This window comes from Nicotiana attenuata, chromosome 1 (genome assembly GCF_001879085.1).
Source record: "Nicotiana attenuata strain UT chromosome 1, NIATTr2, whole genome shotgun sequence".
Classification (NCBI taxonomy): domain Eukaryota; kingdom Viridiplantae; phylum Streptophyta; class Magnoliopsida; order Solanales; family Solanaceae; genus Nicotiana; species Nicotiana attenuata.
The window spans coordinates 31,651,504-31,668,710 of record NC_031989.1 but is presented as its reverse complement, the minus strand read 5'-3'; the positions used below and the strand labels follow the sequence as shown (position 1 = coordinate 31,668,710).

The 17,207-nt window shown below is 36.9% G+C and overlaps 2 protein-coding genes across 2 annotated transcripts; one reads left to right on the top strand and one right to left on the bottom strand.

The window, feature by feature from the left end:
* Positions 6,171 to 8,982, top strand: LOC109234627. The gene is made up of 5 exons (XM_019400700.1): positions 6,171 to 6,713; positions 6,779 to 7,465; positions 7,852 to 8,055; positions 8,374 to 8,671; positions 8,849 to 8,982. The coding sequence occupies exons 1-5, from the start codon at positions 6,171 to 6,173 to the stop codon at positions 8,980 to 8,982; spliced, it is 1,866 nt and encodes a 621-aa protein (XP_019256245.1).
* Positions 12,059 to 14,676, bottom strand: LOC109234613. The gene is made up of 3 exons (XM_019400675.1): positions 14,600 to 14,676; positions 14,031 to 14,237; positions 12,059 to 13,832 (listed from the first exon to the last, which is right to left on the bottom strand). Exons 1-3 carry the CDS (start codon positions 14,674 to 14,676, stop codon positions 12,059 to 12,061), a joined length of 2,058 nt encoding a protein of 685 aa, XP_019256220.1.

Here is a 17,207-nt window from a genome sequence, read left to right as displayed (position 1 = left end):
AGAACGAAAAGAAATGAACTCAAATGTGAAGCAAGCAAGGGTGCAGATTGCTCAAAATCTGATTGAAGTTACAAGCTCCGTTGATCCTGTTTTGACCCAATGCTGCATGAAGAAGTAAACACCTACAACTTGCGAGCATCAAGATTCAGATCGAAGTCCACAACAAAATCAGCTAAGACTCAAGATCAAGTTTCAAGAGAATTATAGATAGGAATCTTGTAACTCATAGTTGATAGGCATAGCTAGCTTAGCTTTGATTTTCCTTTTGGTGTAATAAGGAGGTCAGCAAGCAGTAGCAGCAGCAACAGCAGTGAAATCACAGCTCCTGGTAGTCCCAGCTACCAAAATTTCCAGAACTACACTGACCTGATTCCTTTATAGCCAAGGATATGTAGGCAACCTTTGAAGCAGGGTTCGGTCAGACGATTTTTCAAAATGCTTCTCATGGAGTGCTAGGCAGGCAAAAATCCTTCATGGTGCTCATTTATCTTTGCTCGAAAACCCTTCGTGTCTTCGAGCAAAGAGGGGCAGCTGTGAGCACGTGATTTTTGCCACGCTTGAATTATTCCTATAGAATTCTTAAAATTAGGATTTTTCTTTTATTATTTGAATTTTAGGGAATTAATTGCATGATTTTGTGTTTGTTTGTATTTTGTGTGCATTTTTAGTGGATATAATTCATAAAAAAAATACAAAAATATAGTACCTTTGCATTTAGGACTCAATTTCATATTTTAGTTTTATTGGTCAATTAACATCACAAAAATAGAAGAAAATAACGAAAAATGGTTCTTTTTGCATTTTTACTTTTAATTCTCAAATTGGTTTTAGTTTGTTCAAAATTAGGATTTAATTTTTTGAAATTAATTAGTTTAATTCTAGAGTTAAAATCAGGTCTTTGTTCATTTTAATTTTTGTATTTAACAAAATTAAGAGAAAAATAAATAAAAGAAAATGAAAGAAAAGATTCAAAAGAATTAAAGAGGGGCCTGTTTATTATTGGGCCAGTCTTCAAATAAAGCACCAGCCCAAGCCAACCCTTCCCCAAATACGGTCAAGTTCATGCCCAAAACCCGTCTCTGACCCGGTCCGGCTCCCCAGCCATCGAAACGATGCCGTTTTGGCTCGGATTAATCTCGACCGTCTAGGTTTTGTGATCCAATGGTTGAGAAGTCCCCATCACTTGATATATATATGTCCAAACCCCACCCCACCCCCTATCAGGTCATCTCTCTCACACCCCTATATACACCACCGCTCCACCGCCGTCCGCCGCCGGCCGAAAATCGCCTCCGCCGGCGGCGATGCTCCAATCACGCCCAAAATTTCACCATGTCATCTCCTTCATCTCCCCATCCCATATCCGTCATTATTTTCCTCCAAATCCTAACCGAACACCCCAAATCCTCCAAACCCTAGGCGCCGCCACTACCGCCCACGGCGGCGCCACCACCAAATGGCCCCAAATTTTTACCACATAACCTCCTTATCTCCCTCTTTACAAATCCATGGCATGTTTCCTTCGAACCCTCACTCATCTCCTCGAATTTCAGATCGAAAGTCGATCAGAACCCTAATCTATAAACTTGGGGCTCTTTGATGTCTGGGCTATAATAGCCCTTAATTATGTGTTTTCTCATGAAAACACATAATTAAGGACGATTATAATCCTTATAAATCCAAGAAAAACTCGTCAGACTTGAATCAGTCAAATGAAGACCATACCAGTGAGTTTGTTCTTTCATTCCTTTTCGTTTGATTTCGTTTTTTATTCTGTGATGATTAAGTTCTGTTTTGTTTTGCTTAATCTTGTTCTGATATTTGCTTTAACCAAATTAGTAGGTTTTCATAGTCATTTTTCTTTTACTTTATTTTTATTTTTCTCTGATTCTGATGTTGTCTAAGTCAGTATTAGTTAGTCTGCTTTGATTAATCGTGTTTTAGTGATTTTGATATTAGGTTAATTTCTGTTCGAATATGTGTTTCAATTTAGTATTGATATATGCTTTAATTTTTGGGTCAGTCATGTTAGTTAGTAGTTGATTTCAGTTATTAATTTTGTTTGATTAGTGTTTCTTTGGTGATAATTAGTTAGACACTATTAATCTAGTCATTTGGATATAGCTGATTTAGACTCACTAGGTTCATCTATAGTTAAGGGTAACTGAGGTAAAAGGGGGCTGGGGGTTATAGTTCATACTAAGGTTAGTAATTTTAGGGGCAATCAACGGTAGTTTAGGCATCCAAAATGGGCTGGTTTGTTAAGGGCCAGTAATTTCAAAACAAAAACAAGGGTAGTATAGGTATTCCATAGGTAGAAAAACACCCTAGGTCCTTCTAGAAGGGGGTCTTAGTGTAAGTTTCTGCATTTTTAGAGCAGTAACTTGGGCAACAAGCCACAACTTTAGGATTAATATGCAATTTCTGAAAATAAAAAGAGGGGGAAAATGAGTAAACTCTTCCAGAACATTCTGCCCCCTTTCTTTGCCTATAAAAGGCAGCCCTAGTGCCTTGATTAACAAGTTTTGGAGCCTGAAAATTCCTTCCAAAAAATTGCTCCACAAATTTCAAATCAAATTTGAATTTCAAATTCCAAAAACCTTCAAAAACCAAAAAAAAGTAGAAACAACACAAAACCCCCAAAAATATACGGTTACATTATGATTCCAGATCTGAATTGCAAGTTTGATTGTTAATCCGAGTTCCTAGCATTCAACTTCAAGTAGTTTTTGGTTTTGTTCAAGCTTTTCTGGTTATCTCTAGTTGCTGAAAGTTTCAGAAGTTGTTTTTGGTTCAAATTCGAGTCTAGATTTGATTTCAAGCAAGGGCATTAGGTTCCTACTGGTTTATTTCGTCTCTGACTAATTCCTGGGTCGATTTGCTACTGATCCTGTTGCTGTGGTTACTGTGTAAACTGCTGCTGATTCTCCTCTTTCCTTTTGTTACTTTGCATTTCCAGGTACACAATTGAACTCAAATTAATGTGGCTTTGAGATGGAAGCATGAAATGAAACTGGATCCAAATTCCTGCTGTAGTTTGTCATTTTGATAATTTTTGTTGTGTTTTGGATAGTTTTTTTTTGTGATGCTATTGGTTGTTCACTGTAATTAAACTAGGACTGTCCTGAACTATAATAACTGGGGACTGTTTGGCTTGTGGACGATTAAACTAATTAGATGTATTCCTATGAGCATGAGAATTCTATAGTTAACAGTTTAATTTGGTTCAGTTGTGCGGCTAATGTAGTGTAGAATGTCAGTAGGCTTTCATATGTACTTAACTGGATTGTTTTTGGATTGTTTTAACTTGTGGTCACCTAGTTGTAGTTTTCGTATAGTTAGTACCTGCTTAGTTTAATGTTTATTTCTGTTTTAAAAAGAAGAATCAGAAACAGTTGGATTTGCGTTTGATTTTGAAATCAAGTTTAATTTCAAGCTGAACATGCGTTGCACTGCAGTAATTCATATCAGCAGATTAGTTCTTAATATGCAGGTGTTAATAATTTTAGATTAATGGCTCAGATCAGTAGTTTATTTAAATTAAACATGCATCATTACTTAGACTGTTTTGAATTACTTAACCCGTTCGTGTTAGCGTTAGTAGAATCGTGTGATCAAACCGTTCAGTCTAGTCATTTAAGGTTTATGATATGAATTGTTGTTGTCGAATTCCATCCATATTTCTCAGTCCGCTTTTCGTCTTCCGTGGTGTTTAAAAAGTCATCAATAGGCAAATAGATAAGAATAATAACCTGAGCATGAAGCTAAGCTTAAACAATCCCTGGCCTGTTAATTTGAATAAGTATACCTTGCTTTTTCTTGTTACCAGTTGTTGAGTGCACTTAAAATAGCTTGAAGTAACTTAGCAGACTCGCGTTTGTTGAAGTGAGGTTGCGTTGGATAGATCAGATGAAATCGTGCAGTCCCAGGTGAAACGTCTCTTCGTTGGGCTTATCTTGGAGCCCAATAATTGGACTATGGTGCCGAGTTACCATTCGGTTGGCGTTAGTCCAGTAACAAATTAATTAGGACTTCTTTTATTTATTAGAGACAAATTAAATAGAAAATTGTAGTTACTTTAGGATGGGCCTTTAAATAATAAATTGAGATGAGCCTCGCTAAACAAAATGCATACATTGCGGGGCCCTCTTAAATACTTATATTAAAATACTTAGAATTTGGGGTGTGCCGTTTAGAGAATTTTCACGGCCTCCCGCGAAGTTAATAATACGTTAGTCGCTTTAGGCGCGCTTTAAATAATTTTACCTTCCTAAATACGGGTGTGCATTTCATGCGACCCAAATTCAAATCCCAAAACGTTGAATAAGAGGTGTCGAGGATCTGGGTGCATTTCATGTGACGTGATCCAAAAACGCGCTCTTAAACGACGTTCACTTTCATAAAAACTAATTAAAAGCGGTTAAACAATTCTGAAATTGAAATAGGATAGCATGTATTTAAAATTGGACTTTAGCCAAATATAGCAGTTGAGCGACCGTGCTAGAACCACGGAATTCGGGAGTGCCTAACCCCTTCTCCCGGGTTAACAGAATTCCTTGCTCGGATTTCTGGTTCGCGACTGTTAAACAGAGTCAAACCCTTTCCTCGATTTGGGATTCAAACCGGTGACTTGGGACACCATAAATCTCCCAAGTGGCGACTCTGAACTTCTTAATAAACGATTCCCGTTTCGATTGTCCTTTAATTGGAAAAACTCCTTTATTACACCCTTCCGGGGATGTAGTAGTAAAAAAGGAGGTGTGACAAATCCCACTAATGGGGTCTAGGGAGGGTAGTGTGTACGCATACCTTACCCCTACCCGAAGGAGTAAAGAAATTGTTTCCGAAAGACCCTCGGCTCAAGAAAACAAAAGGGCTACTTTCATTTATAACACACTATTAAAAATATAATACAAAAGATTAGTATTAATTAATGATTAACAAATATGGCAGTAAAAGATAAAAGGAGACAGCCCAAAACATCTCACAATCTCAAGCAAATTGCAAGTGGGAACGCGATATTATTTTTTCCTCCGTTTTGATTTTTATGACAGTATATTAATTGGGCACAAAATTTAGGATAAAAATGAAAGACTTCTGATTTTCCATTTTACACTTAATAACATATAATTATAATCATCGTGAATTTAAATTGGGCCTTCTTCTTCACGTTAAATTGTGGAGTATTTGAAAATCGGAAATGCTATTCGAGTTTGCTGCAGACGGATATAAATTGAAAGTTGTTTTAAAGGAATTTTTTGAATGATTTAGTGTTAAATTTGTTAAGTTAAATTCCAAGGTTTCAATGATGACAATGTTTAACTGTTCTATTTCGCAGGAATCATCAAAAGGAAAAGAAAAGCAATCTCAAGCTATCTAAAAATGTGATTGCTAAATCAATGGACCTATCGAAGGAACCAAAAGGCTGCTGATCTACTCAGCCTCAATCAAGGCAATCCGTTTTCCAATCAAGGAGTTATTGCCATATTCGGCCTCCTCAATTAAAGCTCAGTCAAGGGATTGACTGTCTCGTAAATGAAAAGTTGTGACAAAGGAAAGTCACAATCGAATCTGGTCTTTCCCAAAGAACAGAATTCGAAGAGGCACCCCTTGGATCAAGTTCTTTCAAAGATCTCGTGCCTCTATTTCTGGTCAAGGACTCAACGGCTATTTTCCTCATGTATAAGAAGGTTGCTTGGTTCAATAGGAAGGCTTGCGCAACTACATACATTGTCTTCTAAGTCTCCCTACTTCTTAGCCTAACACTGTAATCTAAAGTTTATCAGTGTCTCAAAAGATAGGAAGAAGTTAGATCACAAAAGAGAGTTGTATCATTATTAAGATTCACTGATTACTGTACTTCTTGGTGGTGAACGAATCAAAACCATCCCTGTTGTAATTCTTTCAAGATCTAAAAGGAACCTTTATGACCCAAGGGAAACTGGATGTAAGTACCACACCGGTACCGAACTAATATAAAATTATTGTGTGTCTTTCTCTATTTATTTACTGTCACTTTACTTCTTCTCTCGATCTAGTCAACTAAAATCACCATTAGTCGACTAAATTTTTAACAGACCACAATTCACCCCCCCTCCCCCTCTTGTACTTTCAATTGGTATCAGAGAAAGGCTCACAAACTTTGCTTAACAGCTAGTGAGGAAAAGATCATGGGATCAAACACAGTCGTTGATGCACTATTTCAAGAGGGAACATCTCAAGTTCGACCACCATACTTCAATGGACAACATTTCTCTCATTGGAAGGTGCGTATGGAAACATACACCATGTCTTATGACATCAAAGTCTGGCGAGTGATCAAAAAGGAAAATCTTCCAATTCCCCCAAGGAAAGACAAAAATGGTCAAGTTATAATATCTACTGATCCACTTGACTTGGATGATTTCACCGATGAGCAAGCTGCTGTTATAACTGTAAATGCCAAAGCAAAAAATTTGTTGTACAATGCTATCAATGGTGAAGAATATAAAAAAATCTCAAGCTGTGAAACTGCTAAGGAAATGTGGGATAAATTGGAAGTCACATATGAAGGGACAAGCAAAGTAAAAGAAACAAGGATAAATCTATTGGTTCGAGAGTATGAGCTATTTCAAATGAAGGATGGAGAATCTGCTGAAGCAATGTTCTTCAGTTTCAGCAAAATTCTTGGAGATTTGAAATCCTTTGGTAGAACAATAAAAAGTGGAGAACAAGTCAGAAAAATCCTCAGAAGTCTACCTACATTTGGCAGCCAAAAGTCATCGCACTCGAATGTCAGGATCTTGATAAAATGTCCTACGATGAACTCAGAGGTGATCTAATTGCTTTTGAGAAAACTCACTTGCATAGACAGATTCAACAAGAAAAGAAGAAAACAGTCGCTTTCAAAGCAACTATGGCTGAACCAGAAGATGAAGAAGAAAATGAAGGAGGAGAACAAGATGAAAACATAGCCATGCTTTCTCAAGTTGTAACCAGTATGATGAGGAAAAATAGAAATAGCAGAAAAGGTATACCAAATTTTAGAAAGGGAAGGATAAACAATGAAAATGATGGAAGATGCTATGAATGTGGTAAACATGGACACATTCAAGCTGACTGTCCAGAACAAAAAAAGAAGCTGAGCAGGAATCTTCAAAGAAAGAAGTCTTTTGGAGCCTGGAGTGATGAAGAAGAATTTGATCATGAAGAAATTGCAAACATGTGCTTCATGGCCCTAGAAGATGATAGCAATGAAGAATCAGGAGAGCTTGGGTCCTCAGGAAACAGAGGAATAAATGAAAAAGAAGACTCAGATCAACTTGGTCTCATGGCAGATGAACGAACTAGTGAGGTACGTCCCCTAAATTGCCCTAACTGTTATGAACAAGAATTCATTGATATTGCTCTTGCAGATATTGAAAGAGTTCTAAATGAACTTAGAAAGATTCAAAGAGAAAAGAAAGAATGGGCTCTGAAGCTAGAGGTCTGTGAAATTGAACGTGATATGCTACAAGAAGAAGTAAATGAACTCTAACTGCAATTGATTGGATTGCAGAAATCTACTAGTCATAGTTCAGTCAAATCAAATCAGACTGTTCATCACAAACAGAAGAAATCTCATGGGTGTTCCTTCTGTGGTAAGAATGGACATAATACTAACCAATGCAGGAACAGAAAAGGATTCTAAAAATAGTCCATCTTATTTTTATTGTGGGAAAAAGGGCCACACTTCAAATCGCTGCAGGTTTAAGGACAAGAGAAGATGGGTCTGGTGACCAAAATCTTCTAATCAAACTAACACTCAGCAGTCTAATCTTTCAGGACCCAAGCAAGCTTGGGTACCTAAAAACAAGTAATTTTGTTTTGCAGGAACACCGCAAGAAGAATCGAAAAGGAAAATGGTATCTCGAAAGCGTGTGTTCCAGACATATGACTGGTGACAAACAACTGTCCAAAACAGTCACTAAACTAGATGGAGGAACAGTTACATTTGGAGACAAATCCAAAGGAAATGTAATTGGTGTTGGAAAAGTTCCTCTAAGCCCAACATGTGATGTAGATGAAGTTTACCTGGTTGATGAACTCGGCTACAATCTTCTCAGCATTAGTCAACTAGATTTTTCAAAAGATCATATTTGTGATGCATGTCAACTAGGAAAACAAACTCGCTCATCTTTCAAAATCAAAAAGTTTGTTTCCACTTCAAAACCTCTTCAACTACTGCATACGGATTTATTTGGTCCAACTAGAACTGCTAGCATAGGTGGTAGAAAATATGCTTTTGTTATTGAGGATGATTTTTCTAGATTTACCTGGGTTATGTTTTTAAGTCATAAAGATGATGCTCTAAAGAATTTTGAAGTTTTCTGTAAGAAGGTTCAATGAAAAAAGGGTTACTACATCTCGTCTATCAGAAGCGATCATGGAGGAGAATTTGAAAGCAGAGCTTTTGAGAACTTTTGCAACGATCAAGGAATCTCTCACAATTTTTCTTCACCTAGATCTCCACAACAAAATGGAGTGGTAGAACGTAAAAATAGAACCCTACAGGACATGGCAAGAACTATGATTGTGGAAAATCACCTACCTCATCATTTTTGGGCAGAAGCTGTAAGCACAGCTTGTCATATTATCAACAGGTGTCTGATTCGACCAATTCTTGAAAAGACTCCATATGAACTGTGGAATGGTAAGAAACCCAATTTTAGCTATTTTCACCCCTTTGGATGCAAATGTTTCATTCATAACAATTGAAAGGATAATTTGGGTAAGTTCGATCCTAAAAGTGATGAAGGTATATTTCTTGGTTACTCTCCTTCAAGTAGCGCATATAGAGTCTATAATAAAAGAACTCTCTATATTGAAGAATCAGTTCATGTTGTTTTTGTTGATACTAACCCTCATCCAAGGAGTGAAAAACCTCCTGAAGATGAGGAAATTCCTTTTGTCACTAAATCTGTCATTGCAGGAAAAGATCATCAAAGTGAGTCAGCTGATTAGCCAACTCAACCAGCTGAAGAATCTGTAGAAATTCACGAACCATCTCAAACAGATCAGTCGACCTATGTAGGAAGAGATCTTCCTTCAAACACACCAAATGAATGGAAGGGAGAACCTGGCTATCCTCACAAATTTATTATAGAAGATCCACATGAAGGAATCACTACAAAAAGATCCCAGAAGAACAAATCTAATGTGGCTCTCATCTCTTAACTTGAGCCAAAGAAGGTGGATGAAGCTCTGGAGGATACACACTGGATAGGTGCTATGAAAGAGGAACTAGATCAATTTCAAAGAAGCAAAGTACGGGAGCTGGTTCCAAGACCTTCAAACTCCTCAATCATTGGAACTAAATGGGTATTCAGAAATAAATTAAATGAATCTGGTCAAGTGGTTCGAAATAAAGCAAGATTGATTGCTCAAGGATACTCCCAGCAAGAAGGAATTAACTATGACGAAACCGTTGCTCCTGTAGCAAGACTTGAATCTATTAAAATATTACTTGCTTATGCTGCTCACAAAGGTTTCAAGCTGTTTCAAATGGACGTCAAAAGCGCATTCCTAAACGGCTACATCTCTGAAGAAGTGCATGTAAAGCAGCCACCAGGATTTGCAAACGTCTCCTTTCCTAATCATGTATACAAGCTGACTAGAGCCTTGTATGGTCTTAAACAAGCTCAGCGTGCCTGGTATGAAAGGTTAAGTTCTTTTCTCTTAAATCAAGGGTTCAAAAGAGGTAATATCGATACAACCCTTTTTATTAAGCATTCTAGTTCAGGTAATCTTATTACTCAAAATTTATGTTGATGACATTATTTTTGGTAGTCCTAACTCAGCTTTATGTGAAGATTTTGCTCATTCCATGAAAGGAGAATTCGAAATGAGCATGATGGGAGAACTAACATTCTTTCTTGGACTTCTAATCAAACAGTGGACTGTTTCTTCGATTTCCAACTAATTGGACTGTCTCCAAGTAATACAATATAACCGCTAAGTGATTTTCTAGTCTCAGGGCAAGCTGCCCAATCTGAATCACAAAAAGCTCTTAGTCTATAATCTCCACTGTTTGACAGAAGTATCCCCATACGAGGATCACCTTTCAAATATCTGAGTACATGCATGGCAGCTTTGAGATGGAGTCTCGAGGACTTTGCATGTACTGGCTGAGATGTTGGACACTGTAGGCAATATCAAGTCGTGTGTTGGTGAGGAAGTTTAGTTTTCCCACCAGCTTTCTGTATTGAGTGGGGTCTGTGAGTAGGGTACCTTCAGTGGCTTTCAACTTTGTTGAGGGATCAAGTGGAGAGCCCATGTGAGTGCAGTATGAGCACTCAAACTCCTTTATCCGATCATTTGTGAACTTTCTTTGCGTGATTATTGCTCCATCATGTTTGTACAGTATCTCCAATCCTAGGAAATAGTGTAATCTTCCCAGATCCTTTATTTTGGAAGTCTCATGTAGGAAAGACTTCAATGCCTTGATTTCTTCCAAATCTGTTCCTGTCAAGAGGACATCATCCACATATATTGCTATAAAAATAACTGACTTACCCTCCTTCTTGTAGAAAAGAGAATAGTCTAGCATAGTATGTACATATCCTTTAGAGCATAGGGCCTCTGTCAACTTAGCATACCACTGTCTACTTGCTTGCTTCAAACCATAAAAGGATTTGTTTAGCTTACACACCAAGTTCTGTTTTTCTACTAATAGTCCTGGTGGTACTTGCATGTACACTTCTTCATTTAGGTCTCCATGTAGAAAAGCATTGTTCACATCAAGTTGAAAAACATGCCAATTCTTCTTTACTGCAATACCAACTAATGCTCTCACAGTAGTCATCTTCACTACTGGAGAGAAAGTCTCAGTGTAGTCAATTTCTGCTTGTTGAGTGTAACCCTTGACAACTAGTCTAGCTTTAAATCTTTCAACACTTCCATCTGCCTTATGTTTGATTTCATACACCCATTTACAACCTATAGCTTTCTTTCCTGCAGGTAGCGGGATAAGGTCCCAAGTATGATTAGAGTAGAGGGTATCAAATTCTTGGTTCATGGCCTGTTCCCAAGCAGGTATAGCTGCTGCTTCTTCATATGACTCAGGTTCACAGTCAATAGAAAGCTTTTCAATCAAGTGCTGACTGCTGCCACTTAGAGCATTTAAGGATATAGGTTGCAAGTAGGGTACATGTGTGTGAAAAGAAAAGGACTGTGAGGGTGAGCTATGATCAATTTCTGTAACTTGTTCTTCAGTGGTATTGTGAGTGGTATTGAGAGTGGGCACATTGCAAATGTAATCTTTCAAATAACTTGGAGGTTTCAGTGTTCTTTGGGGTCTATTGTGAGTTAGGATTGTGGTCTGTTCAGATTGTATTGAGCTTGGTGAATTATCTGAAAGGGATTGTTGTTGATCTTGTGGGTGAAAACTAGGCTCAGGTGATGTGTTGGAGGTTCCATTTGAAGTGGGAGAGCTTTGGTATCCTGGTGAACCGGATTCATGAGTGATAGGATTAGTATCATTGCCAAATGAAAGTTCAGGTGACATTAGTTGTTGATGTGGACTCTCACTGTTACTAGTGACAGTAGGATTAGCAACATCAAAATGACTCATACTAGGTCCTATGTGAGGAGAAGGAAAACATAAATGTTCATATTTAGATGCCAAATCAGTGTGGTTTCCATGTAATGCAAATGGAAAGATTGTTTCATGAAAAGTCACATCTCTAGATACATGAATCTTCCTTGTGGCTAGGCTAAGAAAATTGTATCCCTTTGATCCAAAAGGGTATCTTATGAAAATATGTGGAGTTGATCTTGGTTCAAATTTATCTTTGTGAGGTTTTAGGTTTGTAGGAAAGCATAAACATCCAAAACTCCTAAGGTGTGAATAGTTTGGTTTCTTCTTGTATAGAACCTCAAAAGGACATTTCCCTTTGAGGGATGAGGATGGCAATGTATTGATCAGGTAGGTAGAAGTTAGGATGCACTCTCCCCAGTATCTTATAGGCAGTTTGGACTGGTACAACAATGCCCTTGCAGTTTCAAGGAGGTACTTATGTTTTCTTTCGACTATACCATTCTATTGAGGGCTATAAGGACAAGCTTTCTGGTGTAAGATCCCTTTGGCTTGGAAAAACATGGTTGTTTCAGTGTTCACAAACTTCAGACCATTGTCAGTTCTGATAGTCTTTATTGAGGTATTGAAATGGTTTTGGACCATTGCACAGAAAGCTTTTATGACATGTAGGGCATTGCTTTTACTAGTCAAGAGATGTGTCCAAGTACATCTACTATAGTCATCAACTAGGGTGATGAAATATCTGTGATTGTCATGAGTTGGTGCATGATAAGGGCCCCACATATCCACATGGAGGAGTTCAAATACTTTGGTGGTGGAAGTGGTTCTTTCTGGGAAAGGAGATCTATTCTGCCTAGCCATAGGACAGATAGAACACATAAAAGGTTGTTTGCTTGCAGAGGCTATAGGTATGGAATTGATACCCTTCATCTTGATAAAAGGTACATGGCCTAGCCTATTATGCCACAAGAGATCCACATGATCGTCACTACGTCTACATGTGCTGCACACTGAATCTATTTTGTCAAAAGAAGTTCTATTGGAATTCAAAGGAACTTGTACACTTTTATTGTCACAAACATGAGGAGGAATGGATGCACTAGGTGCAGAATTACAAAGATGGTGCTGACAATGTACATTATTGATACTATGACTACCTGAGGTGGATGCACTAGGTGCAGATTTGTGTGTGAGTGGTATGATAGAAGAACTGTTCTTTCTTGAATTTGAATAGTGAAGGTAAAGGCTGTCTCTGAATTTACCAATCTCCAGAGGCCTCCTCAGTGAAAGGCCCTGTAGAAGGATACATGAAAACTTAGTGAATATGATGATGCAATCAAGTTGAACTGTCAATGAGTGAACAGAAATCAGATTGAACTTGAAACTAGGTACATATAAGACTCTTTTTAGGGTAAATTGAGGACTGAGAATGACATCTCCAACTATTGTCACTTTTACTTTATATCCATTTGGCAAAGAAACTAGGAAAGGATAAACCAGAGTTTTGATGTTACTCAAAGAGGCTTTGTTATAAGTCATATGGTTAGTGGCTCCTGAGTCAAGGATCCAGGAATCAGCATTCTCTTTAAAACTTTCATAAGACTGTGCACTTGGATCAACAGAAGTGTTACAAGCAGTCATACCTGCAAAGTTAACAGCACCACCAGTCATGTTGATGTTTCCTGAGTTGTCTCCATTATTTCCACTCTTGAAGCTTTCCAATATGCTCAGCAGTTGTCCATATTGTTCCTTGGTTAGTTGCTGCATGGTTCTACCCTGCTCCTGAGAATTTCCCCCTTCATCTGTCAAGGTTGCTCCATTGTCAGTTGTGTCAAATACATTTGCTGCCATTTTTCTTCCCCTATTACCATTGTTGTACTTCATGTTTTGTGGATAACCATGGATTTTGTAACACTTGTCCTTGGTGTGCTTTGGTCTCTTGCAGAAATCACAGAATGGCCTAGGTTTATTTCCCATATAACCTCTTCCATAGCTGTTGTTCCCACCAAAGGAAGTACTCATGTGTTGATTATAATTGGTTCTAAAACTGTTATTTCCTGGGCCATTGGCATTCAGTGATGTAGACTCAATTACCAACTGTTGATTATGTGGCCTAACTTTTCTTTGCTTCTCTTCTTGTATGAGGATAGAGAAGGCTTGTGCAATACCTGGAAGAGGATTCACCATCAGTATACTCCCTCTTACGACAGTATACACCTCATTTAACCCCATCAAAAACTGTATCAGTCTTCTGTCTTGCTCAGCTTTCTGTATACTAGCCTTAGCACCACAGATGCATTAGCAACTGCACTGTGCATGTGCATTTAATGTGTTTAATTCTTCCCATAGTTTCTTCATCTTAGTGTAATAGCCTATTATATCCAGAGTTCCTTGACTTAGATCATTGATTTCTTTCTGGAGTTGATAGAGTTTTGCACCATTTGTTTGATCATACCTATCTTCTAATTCCTACCACAACTCCTTTGCATCATTTACATATTGTAAACTGTCCGCTAGGTCTTTTGAAAGAGAATTCAGAAGCCACGAAGTCACCACATCATCACATCGTTCCCACTGATCAAAGGTTGCATGTCCAATTACTGGTTTCTGACACTTCCCTGTTATGAAGCCAACCTTATTCTTCACTGAGAGGGCTCTAAGTACACCTCTCTTCCATGATCTATATCATGTGCCAACAAATAGTACAGGAACTAACATAGAACTTGCACTCTCCGACGGATGCATGTATAGGGAACTTGAAGTATCTAAAGTGTCTTTGTTTACAATATCTCCAGCCATTACTTAAACTACAAATCGATTGATCTAAACCGTGAATCGAAGACAGGAAACGAGAATTCAACAGAGAAACCTTCGAGAACACTTGAAGTTGCTATGATTTTTTGCAATCAAACGAGATCACAGCAAAAAATGCAATTTCGAACAGGATTTCACAAGAGAGAAAAGTGATTGACAATTTCGAGAAAGACCTAAAACTTCAATTGTGAATTGAAGAGAAAAACGAGACAGGAGATCGCAAGTTACCTCAGTAGATAAAGCCTTTCTCTGATACCAAGATAAGATTGAGCATTATCGAAGAGAGTGTTTGAGCTAAAGCTCATCCGCCATGGCTGTGTGCCATGAACCTCAGAGAGAGAAAGGAGAAGAAGATTCGAGATCTTTTGGAATGAGAGTAAACATTCTCATTGAATTGAATTAGAAAATGGTAGTGCACATATACATGTATACAAACTACTCACTGACACTAACTAACAATGTAACTAACTACTTACAAAACTAGCCACTTACAAAACTAGCACTAACAGCCTAACTAACTAATTGCAGAAAATGTGGATACAAGTTAAATAATTACATTCAAGTTCTAATCTTAACAAACCACACATATATTATATGTTTAATATCACAAGTTTCAAAAGTTATTCTTTTTTTTTAAATATTGTACTATGGAAAAACTTAATAATAAGTTGCTTTAAAAAGTTAGAGTGTCAGCTTTGACAATCAAGACCCTTTGGGCTGGCTGAGTTGATTGAGCGGGGGACTTCCCAAATGGGAAGTTTAGGGTTCGAAAACACTTGCATACGTCCTCGGTCGAGCCCGTCGCACGGGACTTGCCTAGTGTTGTTTACCCTCCTGTTGTGATTTGCAGGTTATTATACAAGAGCAGAGTTTATTTTATGCGTATCTGAAAAGTAGTGATTGCGGGTTCCCTTATTGAAAAAGAAGAAGAAGAAAAAAATTTTGATAATCAAGATTCGGACTCGTCAAAGAGGCTTTAATTTATCAGAAAATTTATGTATTATTTTATGCTAAATGAAATACGAAATAAAAAGACGTGTATTAGCAATGAAGGAATTAACTATTTAAGAGAAAATTAAACTTTTAAAATAAGTGTTTACTTCAAAAAATGTGAGTAACAATTAAATATGATTTGTGGTTTTAAAGATATGTGATTTGTTTCAATAGTAGTGAATATACGAATAATATAAAGCTTAAGTAAGAAGAATTGATGAATCAAACCAGTGTTGTCAGAGCAATAAGGACCTCGAGCTCGATTATCTCAGGGGCCTCGAGGTGAGCTAAGAGCAATAAAGTATGGACAATAAAGTAAAGACAATAAAGCTGAAGAACAATTATTGAGCACGTTAAACAAGAAAATCAGAGTAGAATGTTCTATTGCAGAGAATGAGATATCCTTACAAATGATTGGGGTCCCCTTTATATAGGAGGGAGAACCCTCAATTACAGTAAAAAATTCTATTAGTACAGCTGTATAATGACCTAGTACGGACTTGTACTATTTCGTGCAAATCTTATCCTATAGTTTACGTCCTGATACACGTGTCCTTGAGAAATTCCCGCTTTTTCTTGAGTGTCTTCGAGATTATACTGCCCTCGAGACAGGTCACGACGGGTCCCCGATTTGTTTCTCGAGGTGCGCTCATCCGGGGCTGACTTGATTCTTACTTCGAGCTTCCAGAACTCGGGCTCGGAGTGTAATCTAATCTTCGAAATCGAGCTCTCCAATTTCTACCGTATACAATAAGCAATTTGAATATTACAATTACTTCATTATTAGTCACTGGATAATAAATCATTCATTATTAATCATCGCATAAAACAATTCGTGTACTATAATTTCAGCATTAGTAGGTTAATCAAACGCTCCCTAACAAAAGTAAAACAAATAAGTAACAAAACGAAACAACATTGACCATTGGTACTATCGTAGTTATCAATCAACAATTAATTACATTACTTATAAAATAATAAAATGATGAATTATTGCCGTTAAGTTATTCCCATACAGCATTTTCTTTACTCTTTTTGGCTAAATATTAATGTATTTAGATTCTACTTAATGTTTTGGTAGATATTACTCATGGCCTAGTTGACAAATATCTTGGATTGACTATATCCAAACAAAATTATATTTCTCTTCAAAATCACATATATAGTTCTAGCAGGAAGAAAATAATAAAGACAGGTGATTATGTCACGTATGCCATGTAAACGTCAAGCATTTTACGTGACGAAAGACGGTTACAAGATTTAAAATTAATAAGTTCGACTTTTAAAGTTTTAGTATTGAATATATTGCACATTTGAAATTATGGATTCGAAATTTACTATTTAACTAGTTGAAATAATAATAACTTTTATTTGAGAATATATACTATGTGTTGGTTCGATCGAACATGTTGCAAACATAAAAATTGTACATCCACCTCTATATTCAATACAATTTCCTTTTAGTTCGTCATAAAAAGAATGACATATGTTCTACTTACTATACAATATAATATAAGACAAAGGGAAGGGAGTACCTTATTTTTAAATAAATTCGTAAGACAAAAAAATAATTAATTTTAGTAGGCGTTTGGACATAAAAATTATAATTTTTGAAAATTAAATAGTATTTGGAGTTAAGTTGAAAAATTATATTTGAAATATGAAATTTAAAAGTATATTTGGACATGTATTTCACTTGAAAATTTTTTTCAGTTTTGTGAGTGAGGAAAAAGTATTTTGAAAATTTTGATTTTTAAATACTCATTTTCGAATTTTTTTCGAAAACTTGCAAAATTTTATGGACAGACGCATTTTTGAAGAAAAAATAAAAAAAATATTTTTG

Excerpts from the sequence above, each read along its gene's own strand:
- LOC109234627 (XM_019400700.1), top strand. The coding sequence starts at position 6,171 with ATGGGATCAAACACAGTCGTTGATGCACTATTTCAAGAGGGAACATCT. Across the intron at positions 6,714-6,778 it reads CAATAAAAAGTGGAGAACAA|GATCTTGATAAAATGTCCTA; the intron begins GTCAGAAAAATC and ends CTCGAATGTCAG. Across the intron at positions 7,466-7,851 it reads AATGGGCTCTGAAGCTAGAG|GAACACCGCAAGAAGAATCG; the intron begins GTCTGTGAAATT and ends TTTGTTTTGCAG.
- LOC109234613 (XM_019400675.1), bottom strand. The coding sequence starts at position 14,676 with ATGAGCTTTAGCTCAAACACTCTCTTCGATAATGCTCAATCTTATCTT. Across the intron at positions 14,238-14,599 it reads GAAAGGCTTTATCTACTGAG|ATCATGGAAGAGAGGTGTAC; the intron begins GTAACTTGCGAT and ends CACATGATATAG. Across the intron at positions 13,833-14,030 it reads AATGATGCAAAGGAGTTGTG|TATACAGAAAGCTGAGCAAG; the intron begins GTAGGAATTAGA and ends TGCTAAGGCTAG.